The 17252-nt window shown below is 36.3% G+C and overlaps 3 protein-coding genes across 4 annotated transcripts in view; all 3 read left to right on the top strand.

The window, feature by feature from the left end:
* Positions 1 to 6900: 6900 nt before the first annotated feature.
* LOC143186895 (uncharacterized) lies at positions 6901 to 9275 on the top strand. Of its 2 annotated transcripts, none has more exons than XM_076390738.1 (2): positions 6901 to 8499; positions 8568 to 9275. In XM_076390738.1, the coding sequence occupies exon 1, from the start codon at positions 8126 to 8128 to the stop codon at positions 8489 to 8491; it is 366 nt and encodes a 121-aa protein (XP_076246853.1). In that variant the 5' UTR covers positions 6901 to 8125; the 3' UTR covers positions 8492 to 8499; positions 8568 to 9275. The 2 variants fall into 2 exon arrangements, with proteins under 2 accessions (XP_076246853.1, XP_076246854.1); XM_076390739.1 differs by having other exon boundaries at positions 8565 to 9275.
* A 654-nt stretch (positions 9276 to 9929) lies between these two features.
* On the top strand, positions 9930 to 13202 carry Hd (humpty dumpty). The gene is made up of 7 exons (XM_076390719.1): positions 9930 to 10336; positions 10578 to 11198; positions 11276 to 11604; positions 11687 to 11901; positions 11963 to 12166; positions 12473 to 12659; positions 12737 to 13202. Exons 2-7 carry the CDS (start codon positions 10606 to 10608, stop codon positions 12910 to 12912), a joined length of 1704 nt encoding a protein of 567 aa, XP_076246834.1. The 5' UTR covers positions 9930 to 10336; positions 10578 to 10605; the 3' UTR covers positions 12913 to 13202.
* Positions 13203 to 15114: 1912 nt separating this feature from the next.
* The window catches only part of LOC143187072 (uncharacterized), a 31011-nt gene continuing 28873 nt past the window's right edge, over positions 15115 to 17252 (top strand). The window contains exon 1 of the mRNA XM_076391025.1: positions 15115 to 15858. The gene's annotated coding sequence lies outside the window, so the exon portion shown is untranslated. The remainder of the gene's footprint in view (positions 15859 to 17252) is intronic.

Here is a 17252-nt window from a genome sequence, read left to right as displayed (position 1 = left end):
GGAAAACATGTATAAGGAAGGTGAAAGAAAGTTTTCTAATTTTGTTGCTTTAGCAAATGCAGGTGAAGTTGTAGGTGAATTTAAAAATGAAGTGAACATGCTGACAGAGAATCACAAATACGTTGCTCGTTTGAATAGAGTAGGAGATATCTCTGGCAAGGTCATGCATGGGATGATCGCGAAAAATTTGGTAGGCGATGTATTGTCTGGCGATTACAATGATATTGCAATAAATATTGGTTTCGTTGCTGGTGGTAAACTGTTGGAAAAAGCAGCAAATATAGCATCAATAAAAGGGGCAGCTTTTGTATTAAAAGGCAGAGCAATGGTTGGCAAGACACTAGGATTGATTTCACCATTTCTCTCAAGAGCAACTAGCGCTTTTATTGCATATGATTTATACAGTGAAATACAGAGATATAAAGCAGGTGATAAGGATGCCTTAGTTCCTATTATAGGAGATAGCGTACAGATTGGTATCGATTCTGTTACACTTGCTATAGAAATTGGTGAAGGCGTAGGGTTTGAATTATTAGAGGGAGTTTCTGCTGTCACTGGCCCTATAGGAATGGCAGTTGGAGCTTTAATATTCGTGGGTACTGATATCTACAAAAGCGTAAAAGCAGTTGAAACAGTTAATGAGCAAATTCAACTTACAGGCTGGGAAAAGTTTGAAGTAGGAGCGTCTAATTTTTTCGGGATGGATGCTCCAAAAGAGATTCAAAGGTTAATAGAAGCGAAAAAAGAGAATAATGAACTAGTCACAGATGCAGTAACATTTCTGCAAAAGAATACATATATCCAACGTTTTGTTTTTCCTAGTCGTGAGGTCGATAGTCGTTCTGTTACCGTTTTAAAGCCATGTAATATTTGGGAGACACTTCTGTTTAGGTTGCCCTTCTGCATATTTGATGAAAAAGGATATCCCGCTCTGTTTCCTCCCTTTTATAAGGTCGTAAGTGAGACTGAATATAGCAGTCATGTATGTTTAGATAATGTAGTGTTATTAGGGCAGAGACGAAGTGATATTAAATGGTCCAGAACAAGACCAGATAACGTTCCAAGTGGATTTAACTTATTTTGTCTGCCAAAAGGAGATTGGGAGCATGTTCCAAACGATGGAGCTTATTACTGCGATGGTGCGATTGGTGTCGAGGATACAAATAGTAAAACGGGAAATTACACTCTTATTAATCTTGGCAAAGGTAGAGATACGGTAGAGGGGTTTCCAGATAGTAGTAACATTTTCGTATTAAGTGATGGGTATAAGGACATAGATGGTGGAAATAAAGACGATATATTTATTTTCAATGCAGACAATCTATATGCAATTTCGGATAATAGTATTTCGGGTCATATTGACGGGCATGGGGGAAATAATGCAATTGATGTTGATGGACTAGTTTCAGATTCTAGAAAACTAAAACTGGGAACCAAGTATCAACTATCTGTTGACCTTCGTCGTGAAACATTCGTGGATAGTCTATTTCGCGTTAAGTTTGAAATAAGGAACATAAATACATTTTTAGGAGGAAGAGGTACGATAGATGAAGTATGGCTTGCTTGTAGCACTGAATACGTAGATGGACGGGGAGGAGAAGATGAAGATAATTTAGATACATTTATTATTCCAAGATTCGACGCTTGTTCTTATAATACGAAAGTTATAATTAACCCCCACACTAAAGTCTTTAATGGAGCTTTGTCTGGCAACTTTTCTTATTCTATAGTTGGGAATCAGGGAGGTGTGGCATATATTAATTTAGATTCAAATTCACGCAGTAAGAATACGTTCATCTTCAATTATACACTACAAGATATTGCTGCTATCAACATATTTAAAGAACAGGCAACGTTTAACCTTGTAAAGGAATTCTCTGTAAAAGAAGGACAGAAAAGTGACACAAATGATACTTTTAATGTAACTATTAATGGCTTTCCAAAAGATAGAAATGTGTATCTATTAACCGATAGTACTGAAGCAGTTCTAGATAATGACAAAATTTATATAATACAAAACACTCAAAAGCCACTTCATAGTCTTGTGAGCGACTACTCACTTATAGCAGATAGATTAAAAGCATACATTGCCGTACATTCAATGGACGAAACTCTTATGATTGGACACGGTTCTAATGATGTGTTGGAGAATGATACCAAAGCAAAAGCAACTCACTTGGTTGGGGGAAACGGAAAGAATGTATTTGTTGTTACTTCGGGGCATAAAACGCTAACTCTTGACTCAATCCCGATTTCGGATGTGATAATTTATAATGTTAATCAGGAAAATTCTATAGACACTTTAGATTTACGGAAAGTAACGGAACAACTGAAAAATGATCTGAATAAGGAAATTGATGCAAGGATCAGTAAAACTGAAAAGGATTTATTAATTAATTTTTTTGTTGACGATGAGTCTAAAAAGGAGGTAATCAAAATTGTCTTGAAAGATGCAATAGAAACTCATTTGTATATGAGATTCAACATATTAATAGATACTATATACATAATTGAAGAAGTTGAAGGTAATTTTAAGTTGAATCCAAGACCCTTAATATTCGATAATAATAATTTATCTATCTATGTAATTAATCCAAGTGATGTAGGGAAAGGAAATAAAATAGAGATACGGAAAGAAATCGGAAATTATACCTTGAATCGCGACAATGAGGCTTTGATAATAACTAATTCTTTCATGCCTACAGTTGTTACAAGTAACCTGTGTACCGTTATATTAAACGATTTTTACTCTGGAATCAATAAGCATAAGATGCAGACATTAAATATAAGATTTATGGATAAGGAACTACAGTTAAACAACGAAACAGAAAGGATAAATGACGCAGAAAATTTCAGTCAATTAAAGAGGAAAGTTGCAGTTGATAGTTACAGGGCTATAATTGATCATATAAAACAGAACAAATTTTTCGCAGAAATAAAACAGGGTAATGTTAATGAGGTGAAGAACCTCATTAATCTGGGCGTTAGTGTTAATTTTAAAGACGAATTCCTAAGTACACCTTTGCATGTCGCTGCTAGTAATGGCCACCTAAAGATAGTAAAATACCTTATAGATCACGGTGCGCAGCCGAATGCTAACGATAGCTCTGGAAATACTCCCCTGCATTGCGCTGCACGGGCAGGCAACTTAGATATAATAGAGTATCTTTTAAAAAACGGTGTTGAGGTGAATGTTAGGAATGCTGTTGGGAATACACCAATGCACGAGGCTGCTGCAAGTGGGTCCTTAGATGTAGTCAAAATGCTCTTAGAAGCAGGGGCACATTTCAGTGTTAAAAATAATAATGGACATGAACCTTCAGATAGCGCCAAAGATAAGAGCTATTTACAAGTTTTCACATTTCTAGTGAATCTAGAAGAACTTCTTAATGGGGCTGAAAAGGGGAACTTTGAGCTAGTTAAAAGAAGTATAGAGCAAGGCGCCTATTTTGATCTTAAGAACATTAATGGTAAGACGGCTTTGGATATTGCTAGAGAGAAAGGCTATTCGGAAATTATTATATTTTTATCAGCACTTGTGGAAATGTTTAATGCAGTAAAACAAGGTAATTTGAATAAAGTTAAAGAGACGATGAAAACAGCCATTGAATCGAATGCTAGAGACAGTAAGGGAAGGTCTGCATTGCACTACGCAGCAATGGGAGGTCTTTTAGATACGATTAATGCGCTTTTAGAAAAAGGGATTAGGCAAAATGCTAATGACCATGGTAAAAGTGTTTTGTGTAAACATATCGGTGGCCATTATGTGAATATAGTGAATGAGATTTTGCAGAAAGGTGGTAATATTAATGCTAAGGATGACTATGGAAACACTCCTTTACATTACGCTGCACTGACGGATAACACAGATCTGGTAGAAAAGCTTTTAGAGAGAGGTGCTGATTTGAATTCGAAAAATAATTATGGAGACATTCCTTTGCATTACGGTACAGTGTGTAACTCAAATGTAATTGACAGGCTTTTGGAGAAAGGTTCTAAGCCAGACGTTAAGGACAACTATGGCTACACTCCTTTACACTACTCTGTCATGATAGGCAATCTGAGCGTAGTGAAAAAGCTTCTAGAAAGAGATGCTGATGCTAACCCTAAAGATGAAGATGGTAACACTCCCTTATACTATGCCGCTATAAATGGTTTGCTAGAGATAGTGAAGTATCTTATAGTTGAAGGTGCTAATATTGATGTAAATATCGATGGCAAAACTCCTTTAGATATATTAAAAGAAAATGGTTACAAGCAAGAAGTAGATTCTATCGTTACAAGTCTAGTAAAAAATTTAATTGATTCAGCAAGAGAAAATGACTTTGATAAGGTTCAAAGACTTATAAATCAAGGAGTTAATGTGAATACTATTGCTGAAGAGGATGATAGCAAAACTCCTTTGCACTATGCTATTAGCAATTCCAGGTTAGACATGGTAGAATACCTTATAGGAAAAGGAGCAGAGATTAATGTAGGGGACAATAGTGGAATTACACCACTACACATAGCGGTTATCAGTCGTAGCTTAGAAATTGTAGAATGCTTGATAGAAAACCACGCTGAGGTAAATATGCGAGATGGTGCTGAAAATACGCCTTTACACTACGCTGTTAGAAGCTGTAACCTAGGGATAGTAAAATACCTTTTAGAGAAAGGTGCCAAGGTTAATACAAAGAACGCTCTTGATCGAGATCGTTTTTTGGAATACATTCACAACTGTAAGGGCATAGATGCCATTCCAGAATTTCGAGAGTTTACAAGAACGTCCACAATGCACAAAAGGTACTCGAATGCAGCAAAAGGAATTCACCAGGACCGCGTAAATCATCGACGTCAAAAGCAGTATTATACAGAACATCGTCGACAGTTACGAAACATTAATCGTAACATAGCTAATAATGACTTCGGAGTAAAAAGAAATCAGGTTACTAGTCGAGCAAGTAAATCATCTTCATGGGTGAATGATTTTTGTGCCTCCGTATCGAGTACTGTTGGAAGTATTCCTAACTATGTCTCTTCTATCTTTAAACCAACTATAGGTACAAGATATTCGAATAGCTCTGAATATTTTAAAGCTGTTACAACTCAGAGTACTGACATAAACAGTACACTACTATTATTAGATGTATTAATAAGAAGAGTAACAGGTCAGAAATATATTCCTTCAGAGGCTCAGCATGCGTATTCATTAGAAGAACAAGGATACGCATTAAATGTTACAGATGGATTGCATGAATTTAAGAAAGCTGCAGAACAAGCAGCAAAGGATAGTAAAATATCGATGCATCGATGGAATATCGATTAATATTCCAGAAGAATTACAGGCGGTAAATGTAAAAGATTTCCAACAATTTCAAATTCACACGTAAAGAACCCATATTTTGACAAACAGCCTTAAGAAATTTATAGTGCCACCGATTTACGAGGTTTGCACAATCTAGGTCGTAGATCCACTTGTGTGACATTCAATAGGTATGCGATCAGTTACGCAACAACATCCGGGTTTATATTAAAATTTAAATCGCAGAGGGAATTTCTATGGTATTTCATTATTATCGATTCGCTAAATTATATTGACTTTCTCGTCAATTGTGACGACGTAAATTAAATTCCTGATATGTATCGTAGGAAAGTTGAGTAGTGAAAAACATGCGAATTTGATTTTTGTATAATGTAATGAGTTTGAGTTAAGTATCCATGTTTGGGATGTACATATAAAAAAGTCAATTTTTATCTACTGATACAATCGAGTCACAATAACAATTTTTAGCGCGACTACCTACTTGAATACTTATTGACCATTAGTGTTTTAAATTAATAACTCTTGAGTCTAATTGTATGTGTAGATCCAGTAGAAAAATGAATTGACGTTATTATTTTACGCCCTAATAAGACGTAAACCATGTTATAATATATGTATGTTTTAAGCGCATTTGTGGACAGAAGAAAATCTGAGTTTTACTTGTATATTAGACATCTCAGAGTTTTTTCTTGCTCCTCAGTAAAAGTACCGTACCATATGTTATATAAAGTGAACCATTATATGTATACATATATAAACAAATACATTATATGATTTTGTAAGGAACATCTTTAGGTTTGTACTAATAAGTTTTGCGTGCCTTATCGGTAAATAACAATACCATTGTCACATAATCATATATGAATAATTAGATTGAAAGGAAAAACTTACTAAAATAAGACCCAGCATATATGTCTCCCCTATCACTTTCTCAGTTTCTCACTTTTCCTGAATATAAAGAAAATTATTTTTTGTTAGTTTAACAACTAGTACTATAAATAACAACTAATACTATAATAGCTCCCGCTTCCTCCTCTGTGTGTTTTGTAACGAGCTGAAGGAGTCCCTAGTGAGCCAGCTCGAGGAGCACCGAAAGCTGTCCGAGGAGCAACGGAGCGCCAATCGGGCTATGCAGGAGAAGACCGCAGCTTGTGTTCAGGCTCGCATAGAGGCCCTGCTGATTACCGATCGGGACGTCCAGGAGGAGATTCAGACCGCTATGCAGGCTCGCGTTGAGGCCCTGGAACGGCAAATTCAGGTGATGCTGGTATCTTCGCCTGGAGCTGTAAATAGCGAGGTACCTGGTGTGGAGAGCGCGGGGTTCGGGTTGGCCACGCGGGAGGCCGCTGTGAATAGTGCTGTTAGTAATAGTGCAGTGGCGCCCCCTTTGACTGCTCTGGGATCCTCGGCAGCTCCAGCGTATATTCCCTCGCCGTATTCGGATTTACCAGTAGTAGGAGAGCTTGAACACCGCGTACCTCTAAGCTTGGTATACGAGTACTTCAGAGTATCAAGTCAAGAGTACATATATATGTTATAGATGAGTACATATATATACATATAGTCAAGAGTACTTCATCCAGTTCGAGGCGGTAGCGACGGCAAACGGATTGGATGAGGCGGACAAAGCCATGGTTTTGGTTCGTTTGCTGGACAGGATGGCGAGAGGAGTTTTGACAACTTCTTCTGCTGCCCAGCTTATAAATTACTCAGCCTCGATTTCGCCCCTTCAGCTCCGTTTTGGAGTTAAACATTTAGTCAATCTAAATTACGAGGGGAAAGGAAGTCGATTTCGTCGCATGCGGGCGAAGTAAGGAGGTTGGCCAGGGTAGCGTTCGCGAATTGTCCCGCGAAGGTGCGGGACAAGCTGGCCGCTATTTCGGCGTTGCGCTGTGACGAAATAAAGAAAATTTGGCGCCTTTGCGGCATCGCCACCTTGAGGGCCGCAGTAACCAGGATCCGTAGAGGGGAAGACGCGTATCCCGGCGCTGGAAACCGCGATGAGTGAGCGGCCCACTAATTTTATGTTTTCCGAGCCCCGATGAATTGACCAGAAGGAAGAGGAGGATGCTGCCACCACCCTAATAGTAAATTAGAGGGTATTGGACCTGCGAGGAGGATGGGCACGTCAGTAGGAACTGCCCCAACGGAAGCAGCCCTGGGAAAAAGGGAAAGCTGCCTGAAAACACAAAGAGGACAACGTAGCGGGGGAGCATTGGACCTCTTTACTACAGCCCCCGTCAACAAGGGATATAAGTTTCTTGTTCGTCACGTGAAGGAGACACAGGAATGTTAGAAAACCCAAGTTATTTCCGTCGAGGTTCTGGGATAAGTGCCGTGGGGTTCGTCACAGTCCTCTTACCAAAAAGCATAGCCTTCCCCATCCCGTGGCCAGATCCTTTAGGAACAATATCCTTACTCTTTAGCAATACGGCGTCGGGCCGCTTGCCTTCTCCAAACACTCGCTCTTCTTCTAAACAGTCACACAACACCCGATAGCTGGGAGGCCCAACGTAGCCATCAGCCATCGGTCGCCGACGGGACTGTTTAGTTTCATGGACCCTCAATCAGCCTTTCGTAAACTAAGACCCTATCATAAATTCATCAAAGACCCGTCATCGTTCGGCTATTTGTCCCACTCTCTCTCTTAAAAATACGTTGATGCTAACAGGATCAACTAGGACCGGAAGATGCGGCGAGTGGGGGATACCATCTGTAAAATAATCTTGGTCATCAGTGAACTTGTTGAACAAGAATCTATGTTCACTAGATGGCTAACGGGAAGCCCCATTAAAGATTCGCTTCAGCGTGGGACAGAAGATGAACGTACTCAGTACGAAAGTCCTGAGTTGCAAGTTACAAGTTACAAGTCCAGGAGTTCGTAACCAAGAAAGCATTTTATGTTGTGGAGATGCTAAAGCCGTGCATCCTCGGGATGATCTTCGTACGGAGACATCGCTGCCAGATCGATCTCTTGCGAAATCTGGTTCACCTGTTCGGAAATCGTTTGCTACCGCTAAGAAGAACAGCAGAAGAGGAAGCGCGAGGAAAAGAAGAGGACTCGCCAAACCAGGTGGTACCGGAACACTTGTCAGGGCTATACAAGTGATGCTGTGCAGAACTTTCAGAAAGTCAGCGGCGACAATTCACAGAACTGCTGAAGGAATACCACGATGTGTTCGCTAGCAATCCAGGTGAGGTAGGCAGGCGTGGAATAGTTAAGCATAGGATTGATACCATGGTCCATGCCCTAATTAAGCAGGTGCCGAGAAGATTACCGTTCAACCGGGGACAGGAAGTTGAGGAGCGTTAAAAAAGATGAAAGCGCAAGGCGTGATAGAAGAGTCACAGAGCCCATGATTATCGCCAATCGTCCTCGTAAAGAAAAAGGACGGTTTCATAAGATTCTGCATGGACTACCGCCAGCTGAACGATATTACCAAGAAGGATTCTTATCCCCTGCCCAGGATCGAGGACACGTTATACGTCCTAGTCGATTGAACCTGGTTCTCCACGTTGGATTTGCAGAGTGATTACTGGCAGATCCTAGTAGACGAAAGAGATTGCGAGAAGACAGCTTTCTGCATAGTCGCAGGGCTATGGCAGTTCGGAGTCATGTCCTTTACGCATGATTTTAAACGTAATTTAAAAGTTTTTCATTAAAACTGTGGAAATTTATTAAAATTTTGATGAAAAACTTTTAAATTACGTCCGCACCTGCCATGATTTACCTTTTATATTATACAAATATAATAAAAATAATAAATTAGAGATGAAAATGCATAACGTAGGTATCTATATAACATCTTTATTTGATTATTTTCTATGGATTGTACAATTGACATCATTTATCGAGCTGTAAATTTGTATTTACAGAAATTAATTACATGAAATTTTAAATGTGTAAAAAGTTACAGAATGCATATAATTCTCAAAACTATAGAAAATATGAAAAATAAAGTCCAAATTACATTTTATTAATTGCTATGAAAATATGAAATTGTATAAAAATCCAATCTGTTTAATGACTTATATTTTTACTTTAAATTACACATACCTCAAAAAAAGGTAGACCCATGTGTTCAGTTCATTGGATGACTAAGTGCCCTTCAAAATCCTCCACCGTCCTCTGTAAAGGTTACGCTAGCTGCAAAAGTACAAAATAATACAATAATAAAATCTACTATACATAAATTTATGATACGCATACCACACCTATATATAAATATTTTACAATACAGAAAGATTATACATTTTGAGAATCCTACCTTTGCAAGCAAATACAACATGTAGGAAAGAAAAAACGAAGGAATACAATTTGCTATGCACCAAGGAGTGCCGTGCAACGGTAGAATCGTAATCCGTCGAAACTTTAAAAATGGTGGCTACTGACTCTCATCGACATGGGATATTTGTAGTGGTACTCACTGACAGGTTGCAAAAAATGTGTGTGTGATGTAGGTTAGCGCCACGTACCGATACGGGGAGAACTAAAACGCGACTTCAACTCCAAAGGACGCTGTACAAGTAATTACACTCGCCTATAGAGAGCACCACAAATGGCGCGGTATAAGATGGCTGAAAACCCTCATTTCCCCTTCCGTCTTCTACCACAACCCCGCAGCAGAATGATGTCCTTTAAGTTCATGATTCTAACGAGTGCTTTACACAGTACAGCACAGTGTAACGCAGTGTGTCGTAGCTGGAAAGTACCCATGGTGATGTGATCAGTATCATCTATAATCATCTGACCTGGCTATACACATAATAAATATATTCTTAAATCCACCCATTCATGTTGAGACTCAAATGGAGTCAGAAGCCATATATCGTGTTCAGCATATACAAAGCTGTGACATACATACATAAATAAATGTAAATATGTACATAGATGTGTATACATGAAGATTGAAGAAATGCTATGATCAGCTCTGTGTGAAATTTTATTTATCACAGAATGGGAAAAGTTTAATATTGATATTATCAAATTAAAATAGTATTATCAAATTGATAAAAAACTTTTAAAGAACGGTCAGTAATATTTACTTATTTTGTTGTATTGGAACAGTGTTTGAATTATTAACTCTCTGACTTAAAGTATGTATGTAAACAATTTGGAATTCTAACCTATACTTCTGTTACAAAAACAAAATTTCTAATGTAAAAATTATTACGTTAAAGTAATACAAAATTTTCATTTTTATCTGTATGTAACATTAGTAATTATTTATTAGGATCTTACTAAGTATAATTTTTATTGTTTATATAACAGCACGAGGAAATTCGTTTTAAATACACCAATGGCAGACTCAGAAGCACAACAAAAGTTAGAATGGAAGAGACCTGATCAGGTGATGCAATTGCATAATTTAAAACGGAAGAAACGTGCACTTCAAGCACGTATAAACAATACACACGTTAGTAGAGAAAATTTGCAACTGGAGCCTTTAGGTATACCTACCAAATGTAATGTTGATTCCAGCCAATGTGTAAGCCAAAAACGAAAAAATCCTTTTGTAAAGGGAGAAACAAATAAGAGAGTCTATATAACTCCTCCAGACTTGGAAACTAGTAATGATAATACATTATTTGAACTATTGAAAATTGAAGCTCCAAAAGCAGAGTATTTAGATCTTGATAGTTCTTTAACATTTTCTAATGCATTCTCAAAATTGGAAGCCAATAAAGATATTCCAGAAGAAGTACAAAAAGGAGAAAAATATATTCCAATAGACTGGACCTTGAAAACTAAAATGAGGTTCATGTCCCCAAAATCTTTCCCATGGAACTGTAAATTAAAAACTAGTGAAGAAGCTTCTGGTACAACTGCATTTGTGAGATGTTTGGATATCAATGTACAGGATACAACTTTAGATACTAGTCCAAATGCCAGGTGCTTTTTATAATATTTTGTATTTTTTATTCTACTACTATCTATTTAGGTAATTATTTATGCTTCTTTTTATAAAGGTTGCATAGATGTTGCTTAACGTGGCAACATCCTTCACTACCATGGTTAGAATTGTTCCCTCGCTCTGCTGGCAAAGTGAAAGCTAATTTAATAAATAAAGTAACAATAGTAAATGATTCATGCATTAAAGATGCTTTGTATAAAGAATGGAGCGAGAGCTTTAGGTCGCTTTTTCATTTATTGCGTGCACAACAATGTCCATATTTTTATGTGTGTGCAAACAACTTTACTGCATTATTTCGTGCTGCTGGAATTTGTGGCATTTCTGAAGCTCATGCACTTTTAACACCAACAACACGTGGTTTCAGACAATTCTTAAGGCAAGAAGGTATGAATATAGTATAAAGATATAATATAAAACTATAAATGTCTGATATAAACATTCATAAAATATTGCAATCTGTTTGTAGAAATTGAATATACAATGCCATTAAGGAAAGATTCTAAAAGAAAGTCAGATGTGTCGGATTCAGGATGTGAAACTTTAGATTCAACTCAGTTAGATACTGCATCACAGTCAAATCAAGAAGAAAATGATTTTGATGATGATGACGAAACACAAGATGAATGGTTACAGAGCCTAGGAGTCGAAAATTCTGAAATACGTAAAATTAATAGTTCTCAGGTAATTTTATATTTCTGTTTTTCTTTTCTGGATACATAGAAATTATTCAATCTTATTTCAGGCAAGGGCAACCTTTGAAAAAGAAACTAAAATAGATAATATAAAACAATCTCTCATTTTTGTAAAAGGTGTTGAAGCGCAAGGTTTATTCAATTTCTTAATTAACTGTAAATCGGCTATTACAACTACTGGTCCATTAGCTGGTGTGCCTCCGACTCTATTAGCGCCTATAGCATTTCATGGTGCTACATTAAAACCCATTAAGGTATAATATTTGTGTACTAGTGTCTGTTGAACCAATATAGAATAGAAATAATTTTTAGTTTAAAAATTTTGAGCCTTCACAAGCTGGCATTATACAGTTATTGTGTAGGCTTTTGGATGTAAGTTGTGTCCTTTTGGAAGAAATTTTTCAATGTTTCGCAAGCATTGCAGCTAACTTTATCCAAAATTTGAATGGCAGTAACAAAGTGTCATTCAAACCCTTAAAGAAGACAACTGCAATGTTTATGAAACATTGGGGAATTTCTTCCAAAAAAACATAGCATTGTATTATTTTTGCTCGTTTAAGGTTAAAGAAAGTGTAGTACGTGTTGACAACGAAAGGTATTTTTCTTTAGAATTGAAGGGAGCTCTCTTACCACACATATTACCTTCTCTTTGTTCTTTAATGAAATCTAGTCAACTGGAACAATATTCTGCAAGCTGTGCCAAATTAGATTCAACAACTTCATTCTCAACTGCAAAACATGGCCTTGGTAAATTACTTCGTATTTCTTACAGTTATAATTGCTTGCATAAAAATTACTTCAACATTGACTTTCACTCTTTGCAGAACAAACAACACCAGAAAACGTATCAAAACTGCCACAAAATGTTTTTGGTAAAGAGAATTTAAGCGATTGTGGATTTAATGATGAATTATTGAAGCATTTTTGCAGCCCTGACCCAAGTCATATCCAAGTTATAGAAAGTATAAAATTTTCAAATAACTTGTATACATGGTCTTGATGAATATTTTTTATAGTTTTGATAAGATTAATTTTTATAAAATAGTTGAATTTGAAATTTAATGTAAGACAACTTTTGAAGAATTTTGTAGTAATATCACGATCTATTTTAACGAAACAACCAGAATGTAATTAAAATAGTTAAGAACACTGTAATGAGGAATGCTGTTATTAAGATTTAACTCATTTGAAGCAAGAGTTGTGGTTATTACTTTTGTTACTTTAACTTAAAACCATTTTTAGTAGTAACTTATATCTTAGTTTTGCTATTAGTTTTTTAGCACCAAATGTTTACACAGTGCATCATCGATTTCAAATAAATTAAGTTTATCGTTAGTATGATAAAAACTTTAAATATAATATGATAATAACGAAAATATTTAGTAATGCATTTTCTTCATTCTATATAATAAATAATAATCATTAAAATATCTTTTTACACAAAAACAAAATTTTACTGAAAAATGAATTCAGAACAGGTATTCAATTAATGAAAAGTAATTTAATAATTATATCTTGTATACCACACTAAAATAATACAATTGAAATAACATAATATTTCGGGGCGATTAAACAAAACTGTGATGAATAAAAATTACTCTTTAGATCCTATCGTAAAATTTGAACAATAATTTTTAATGTTTTGCGAGTGTTCTTTACAATTCAGTTTAAAAATTCTTTACATTAGTTCTAATTTACATATACTTGTAAATAAATTTATAGAAGTTTTAAAAAGTCTTTTGACAATTTCAAAACATGAGTCACATTAATTAATTAAAATATGCATAACTTATTTACTTTTTGTAGTAATAACATTGAGTCAGTGTATAACTACGGTGCCTTTTATATTATTCAGAATCGTATTACACATCCAATAACGGAAAACTAATTAATATTTATCAAAGTTGTAGTGCATTTCTTTATATAGTATGCATCTTTTTTGTTCGTTAATGACGATAGCTAAACTTGTCAAACTGCATAGAGTAATAAATTGTACTACTTATATGAGTGTGTGCCCACGTAGATGTTATATATACAAATTTTCAAACTCGGTAGCAGCGAAGGTGGGGTCCATAGATGGTCTGCCCCTAAAAATAACGAATCGATATTCACTCACTGCCCCCGAATCAGTCGCCCGGTCACATCTAACACGAATAATGAATTTATTGTAAATAAGAATAATTCTTCCTATGAGTTGTTAATGAATAAATAATTTATGGTGAATAAAAATACTTTTTACCACGAGAAACAAATAAAATTCTTAGTTTCACCCCAATCTAACATACATATATTTAATACCTTCAATCTAAGACTAATAAAAGTTTGTAGATCGTGGCACGAATTGGAATATGATCTATCATTTACACGTGCCTCTGCTCCGAGCACGGGCATAAATATACATGTACTTACCTATATGATGATTACGTCACTACTCGTTGCAGTTTCTGTTCGTCGTATTGCGAGACTCTTCAACGAGTAGTCTCATGTCCCAAGGTCTTTTATGCAAGTTCACTTTTTAAATTGAATGATGTATTGGTAATATTTTTCCTTGAACTTTTCTTTGAACTATCATTACAAGAATTTTTCTTTTTATTCGAAAGTTTGATTTCTCTTACTTTGGTGTTAGATTCTTTTACAGTGCCATTGCAACTGAACCGTATCGTCCTAAACGAAATTGGAACTAAGAGTCAACGTTTGGTTGATTGGTTATCTGCATATAACAATTAAATAAATGAATGAAATTTATATTAACAAATTCTAAACCAGTAAGATACAAAGTATAATTTCTCTGCTTCTTTTTGTTGTAAATTAAGCAGGTTATTAAATATGGGGAATAAAAATTTCCTTTCGTTCTGAAGAAATATATTTCTTAATCAACGAAAAAGATATTTCTGTGGCATACTAGAGAAATCTTTACCATTTTATGAGTTGAAATTTTTAAATTTCTAAAGTAAAATTGAAAACGCATAAATATATAATAAAAATTTAGTGACAGACATAGAAACCTCGAATCAGAAATATGAAAAAAGCATAGAGTTACGTAAAAACGTAAAAAGAATTGTCCTTTTTACTGACGAACGTCCGATCAGAGTACCCAGAAGCAACCCCTCGCACACAGAAGGGTTCAGGGTGGATGAAGTTGCTGGGTACGCGGGTGGTAAGGGTTCGTATCAAGGGACGGGACCTACGAACGGGATCGGGGGTGGAATCTACAACTGTATTTGTGCGTGTGCTATATATTCGGGCCACCAAAGATAGAAAGAGACCGATGAAGGAGGGACAAGCGCATCAACAGAAACAAGGATAGGAACTGTTGAAACAGAAAGAGAACTCGTTGAGAAGTAAAACGAGATAGATACAGTAAAAATGTGGGTAGAATTAAGGCGGGCGTTGGAAGGACAAGAAGGTGAGAGTAAAAACCATAGACAGTTCTCTCTTTTTCTCTTTTGCTTCCCATGATTCCCAGACACATATATACGTATCTTGGTTCCTTATTTCCTGTATGTGCGAAAGGGGTTTTGAGAGGCCAGCAACGGTGGAGCCACGGCGAAACGAGCCACACCACGACGGCGAACACGACTACTATGACATCGCGTGGGGGTTGCACGAAGACCCCCTGGTGGGGTTCTGGCTCCCGACCCCACAGTCCCCCACTGGAAATGATATCAGTCGCGACTCAGACGAGGGAGCCCCAGCATATACCGTGCCCCTCGCAGAGTAAACCCGTTTGTTTGGTTGATTGTCTACTTGCTGTGCGTTCATCTTCACTTTCCTTATCAGTGCACGTTTTCTCAACAATTTTTTACTTGGGGGTACGGACAGTGTTCAGTGACAGTGTGAAATATACAAGGCAGGAATCGACACGGTGTACGTTGAGCTACTAATATTGGATAATTTCGATTGACATAGAAGATTACTTTGAGCACTCATCATTGGATAATTAAAGGTAAGTCATTTTTACGAAGGGTGTATTCACAGTGTTGAGATCTAGTTTCATGGGCATGTGTTCATCGACAGAAGTACACCATTCCTTCAAGACATGGCTAGGCTTTGACGTATGAATATTCAGACAATTTTAATTCATTAATATCCAGTTTTACGGAAATATTGTTTACTAAAAGAAATGATCTTGCTGCAATTTGGTGCTTGCGCTGACTCCGGTCGGATTTAGGTCTTCGTACGACATCTGTAGGCTAGTTCGTTGGAACTGCAAGTCTATGCCTCGTCCTTCTGTTTATGATATGTAACTCACTGTTCATACACTGGAGCAGCGGGATGATACTATTAACTTGTTATTAATAGCTTCGCGAAGTCAATGTTTGTAATTTGCCGCATAATTGAATAACGTGAATGCACTTTTGCAACATTTATATTGGAACAGTAGCTTCTATCGTTCTTCTTTAGAACACTTTACACTTCTTGTTTCATAGCATTAGATACTGAGATAAGAGAGCTTTGAGTAAGAACAGCTTTATTATACCTTTAAGTTATGACGTTCTATCGATCTAATTGAAGCTAAACCAGTTCTCTTTCAGTGTTTGCCATTGTTTCGTGTACGATGACGTGTGCAGTCAGCATGTCTTCATTTTGTTAGAATAAATTATTTTCAGACAATTTTTATTAAGGTTTTTTTTCATTCTTTCCTGTATATAGTTAAACTTGCTCATTTTTATAACAATAAATTTGAGAATAGAACCAAGCACTTAATCGATCAATTTTTGTCTGCATTTCTGTATTCTTCGAATTTAAAAACATTTTTGACAAAGGAATTGCCTACTCGCACAGACATCTCTATATCGATGCGCGTGTTTTTAAAGTGCGGTGATGAGGCGCGGGTATTAATAGAGTCGACGCTGTGACGGCGCACACGGTTTAAACCAACTCTGCTTTCTTGATCTTCAACGTTCTAGAGCACTCTAACAGTCGTACAAGATCTTGCGCATTTTTGGGTATCTTAGTTACATAAATAAATGGCCTCGATCGAGATTTGAAAAAATGTCACTTTCTAAGCTTTCCATCGGAATTCTTCCGATTCACTTTGGTATTCTATTATTTACATTTATAATGCTAGGATAGCTTGTTTAAACGAGGACTATTTAAATACACGTATAATATGCAGATATGATGGATATTGCAGTTCTCATTACTTAGTGTAATTAAATTTGGAAATTGTTCGAAACTTTCTTTTCCCTCATCCATTATCATTAATAATTGAAGTACGAATGTATTCGGGAAATGGGAACGTAGCAGATGTTGAACTCTAATTTCTATTTCTGATTATATAATAGAAAAGTTAAATTAAACTTAAATAATATATTAAAAAAAAAATAAAATTAAGGG

This window comes from Calliopsis andreniformis, unplaced genomic scaffold, assembly GCF_051401765.1.
Source record: "Calliopsis andreniformis isolate RMS-2024a unplaced genomic scaffold, iyCalAndr_principal scaffold0022, whole genome shotgun sequence".
NCBI lineage: Eukaryota > Metazoa > Arthropoda > Insecta > Hymenoptera > Andrenidae > Calliopsis > Calliopsis andreniformis.
Note: the sequence above shows the minus strand (reverse complement) of the source record. Positions and strands in the feature narration are given on the sequence as shown.

Coding starts and splice junctions, on each gene's coding strand:
- Hd (XM_076390719.1), top strand. CDS start 10,606: ATGGCAGACTCAGAAGCACAACAAAAGTTAGAATGGAAGAGACCTGAT. Junction 11,902..11,962: donor GTAAAATTAATAGTTCTCAG/GTAATTTTATAT, acceptor ATCTTATTTCAG/GCAAGGGCAACCTTTGAAAA. Junction 12,167..12,472: donor CTACATTAAAACCCATTAAG/GTATAATATTTG, acceptor TGCTCGTTTAAG/GTTAAAGAAAGTGTAGTACG.
- LOC143186895 (XM_076390738.1), top strand. CDS start 8,126: ATGAACGTACTCAGTACGAAAGTCCTGAGTTGCAAGTTACAAGTTACA.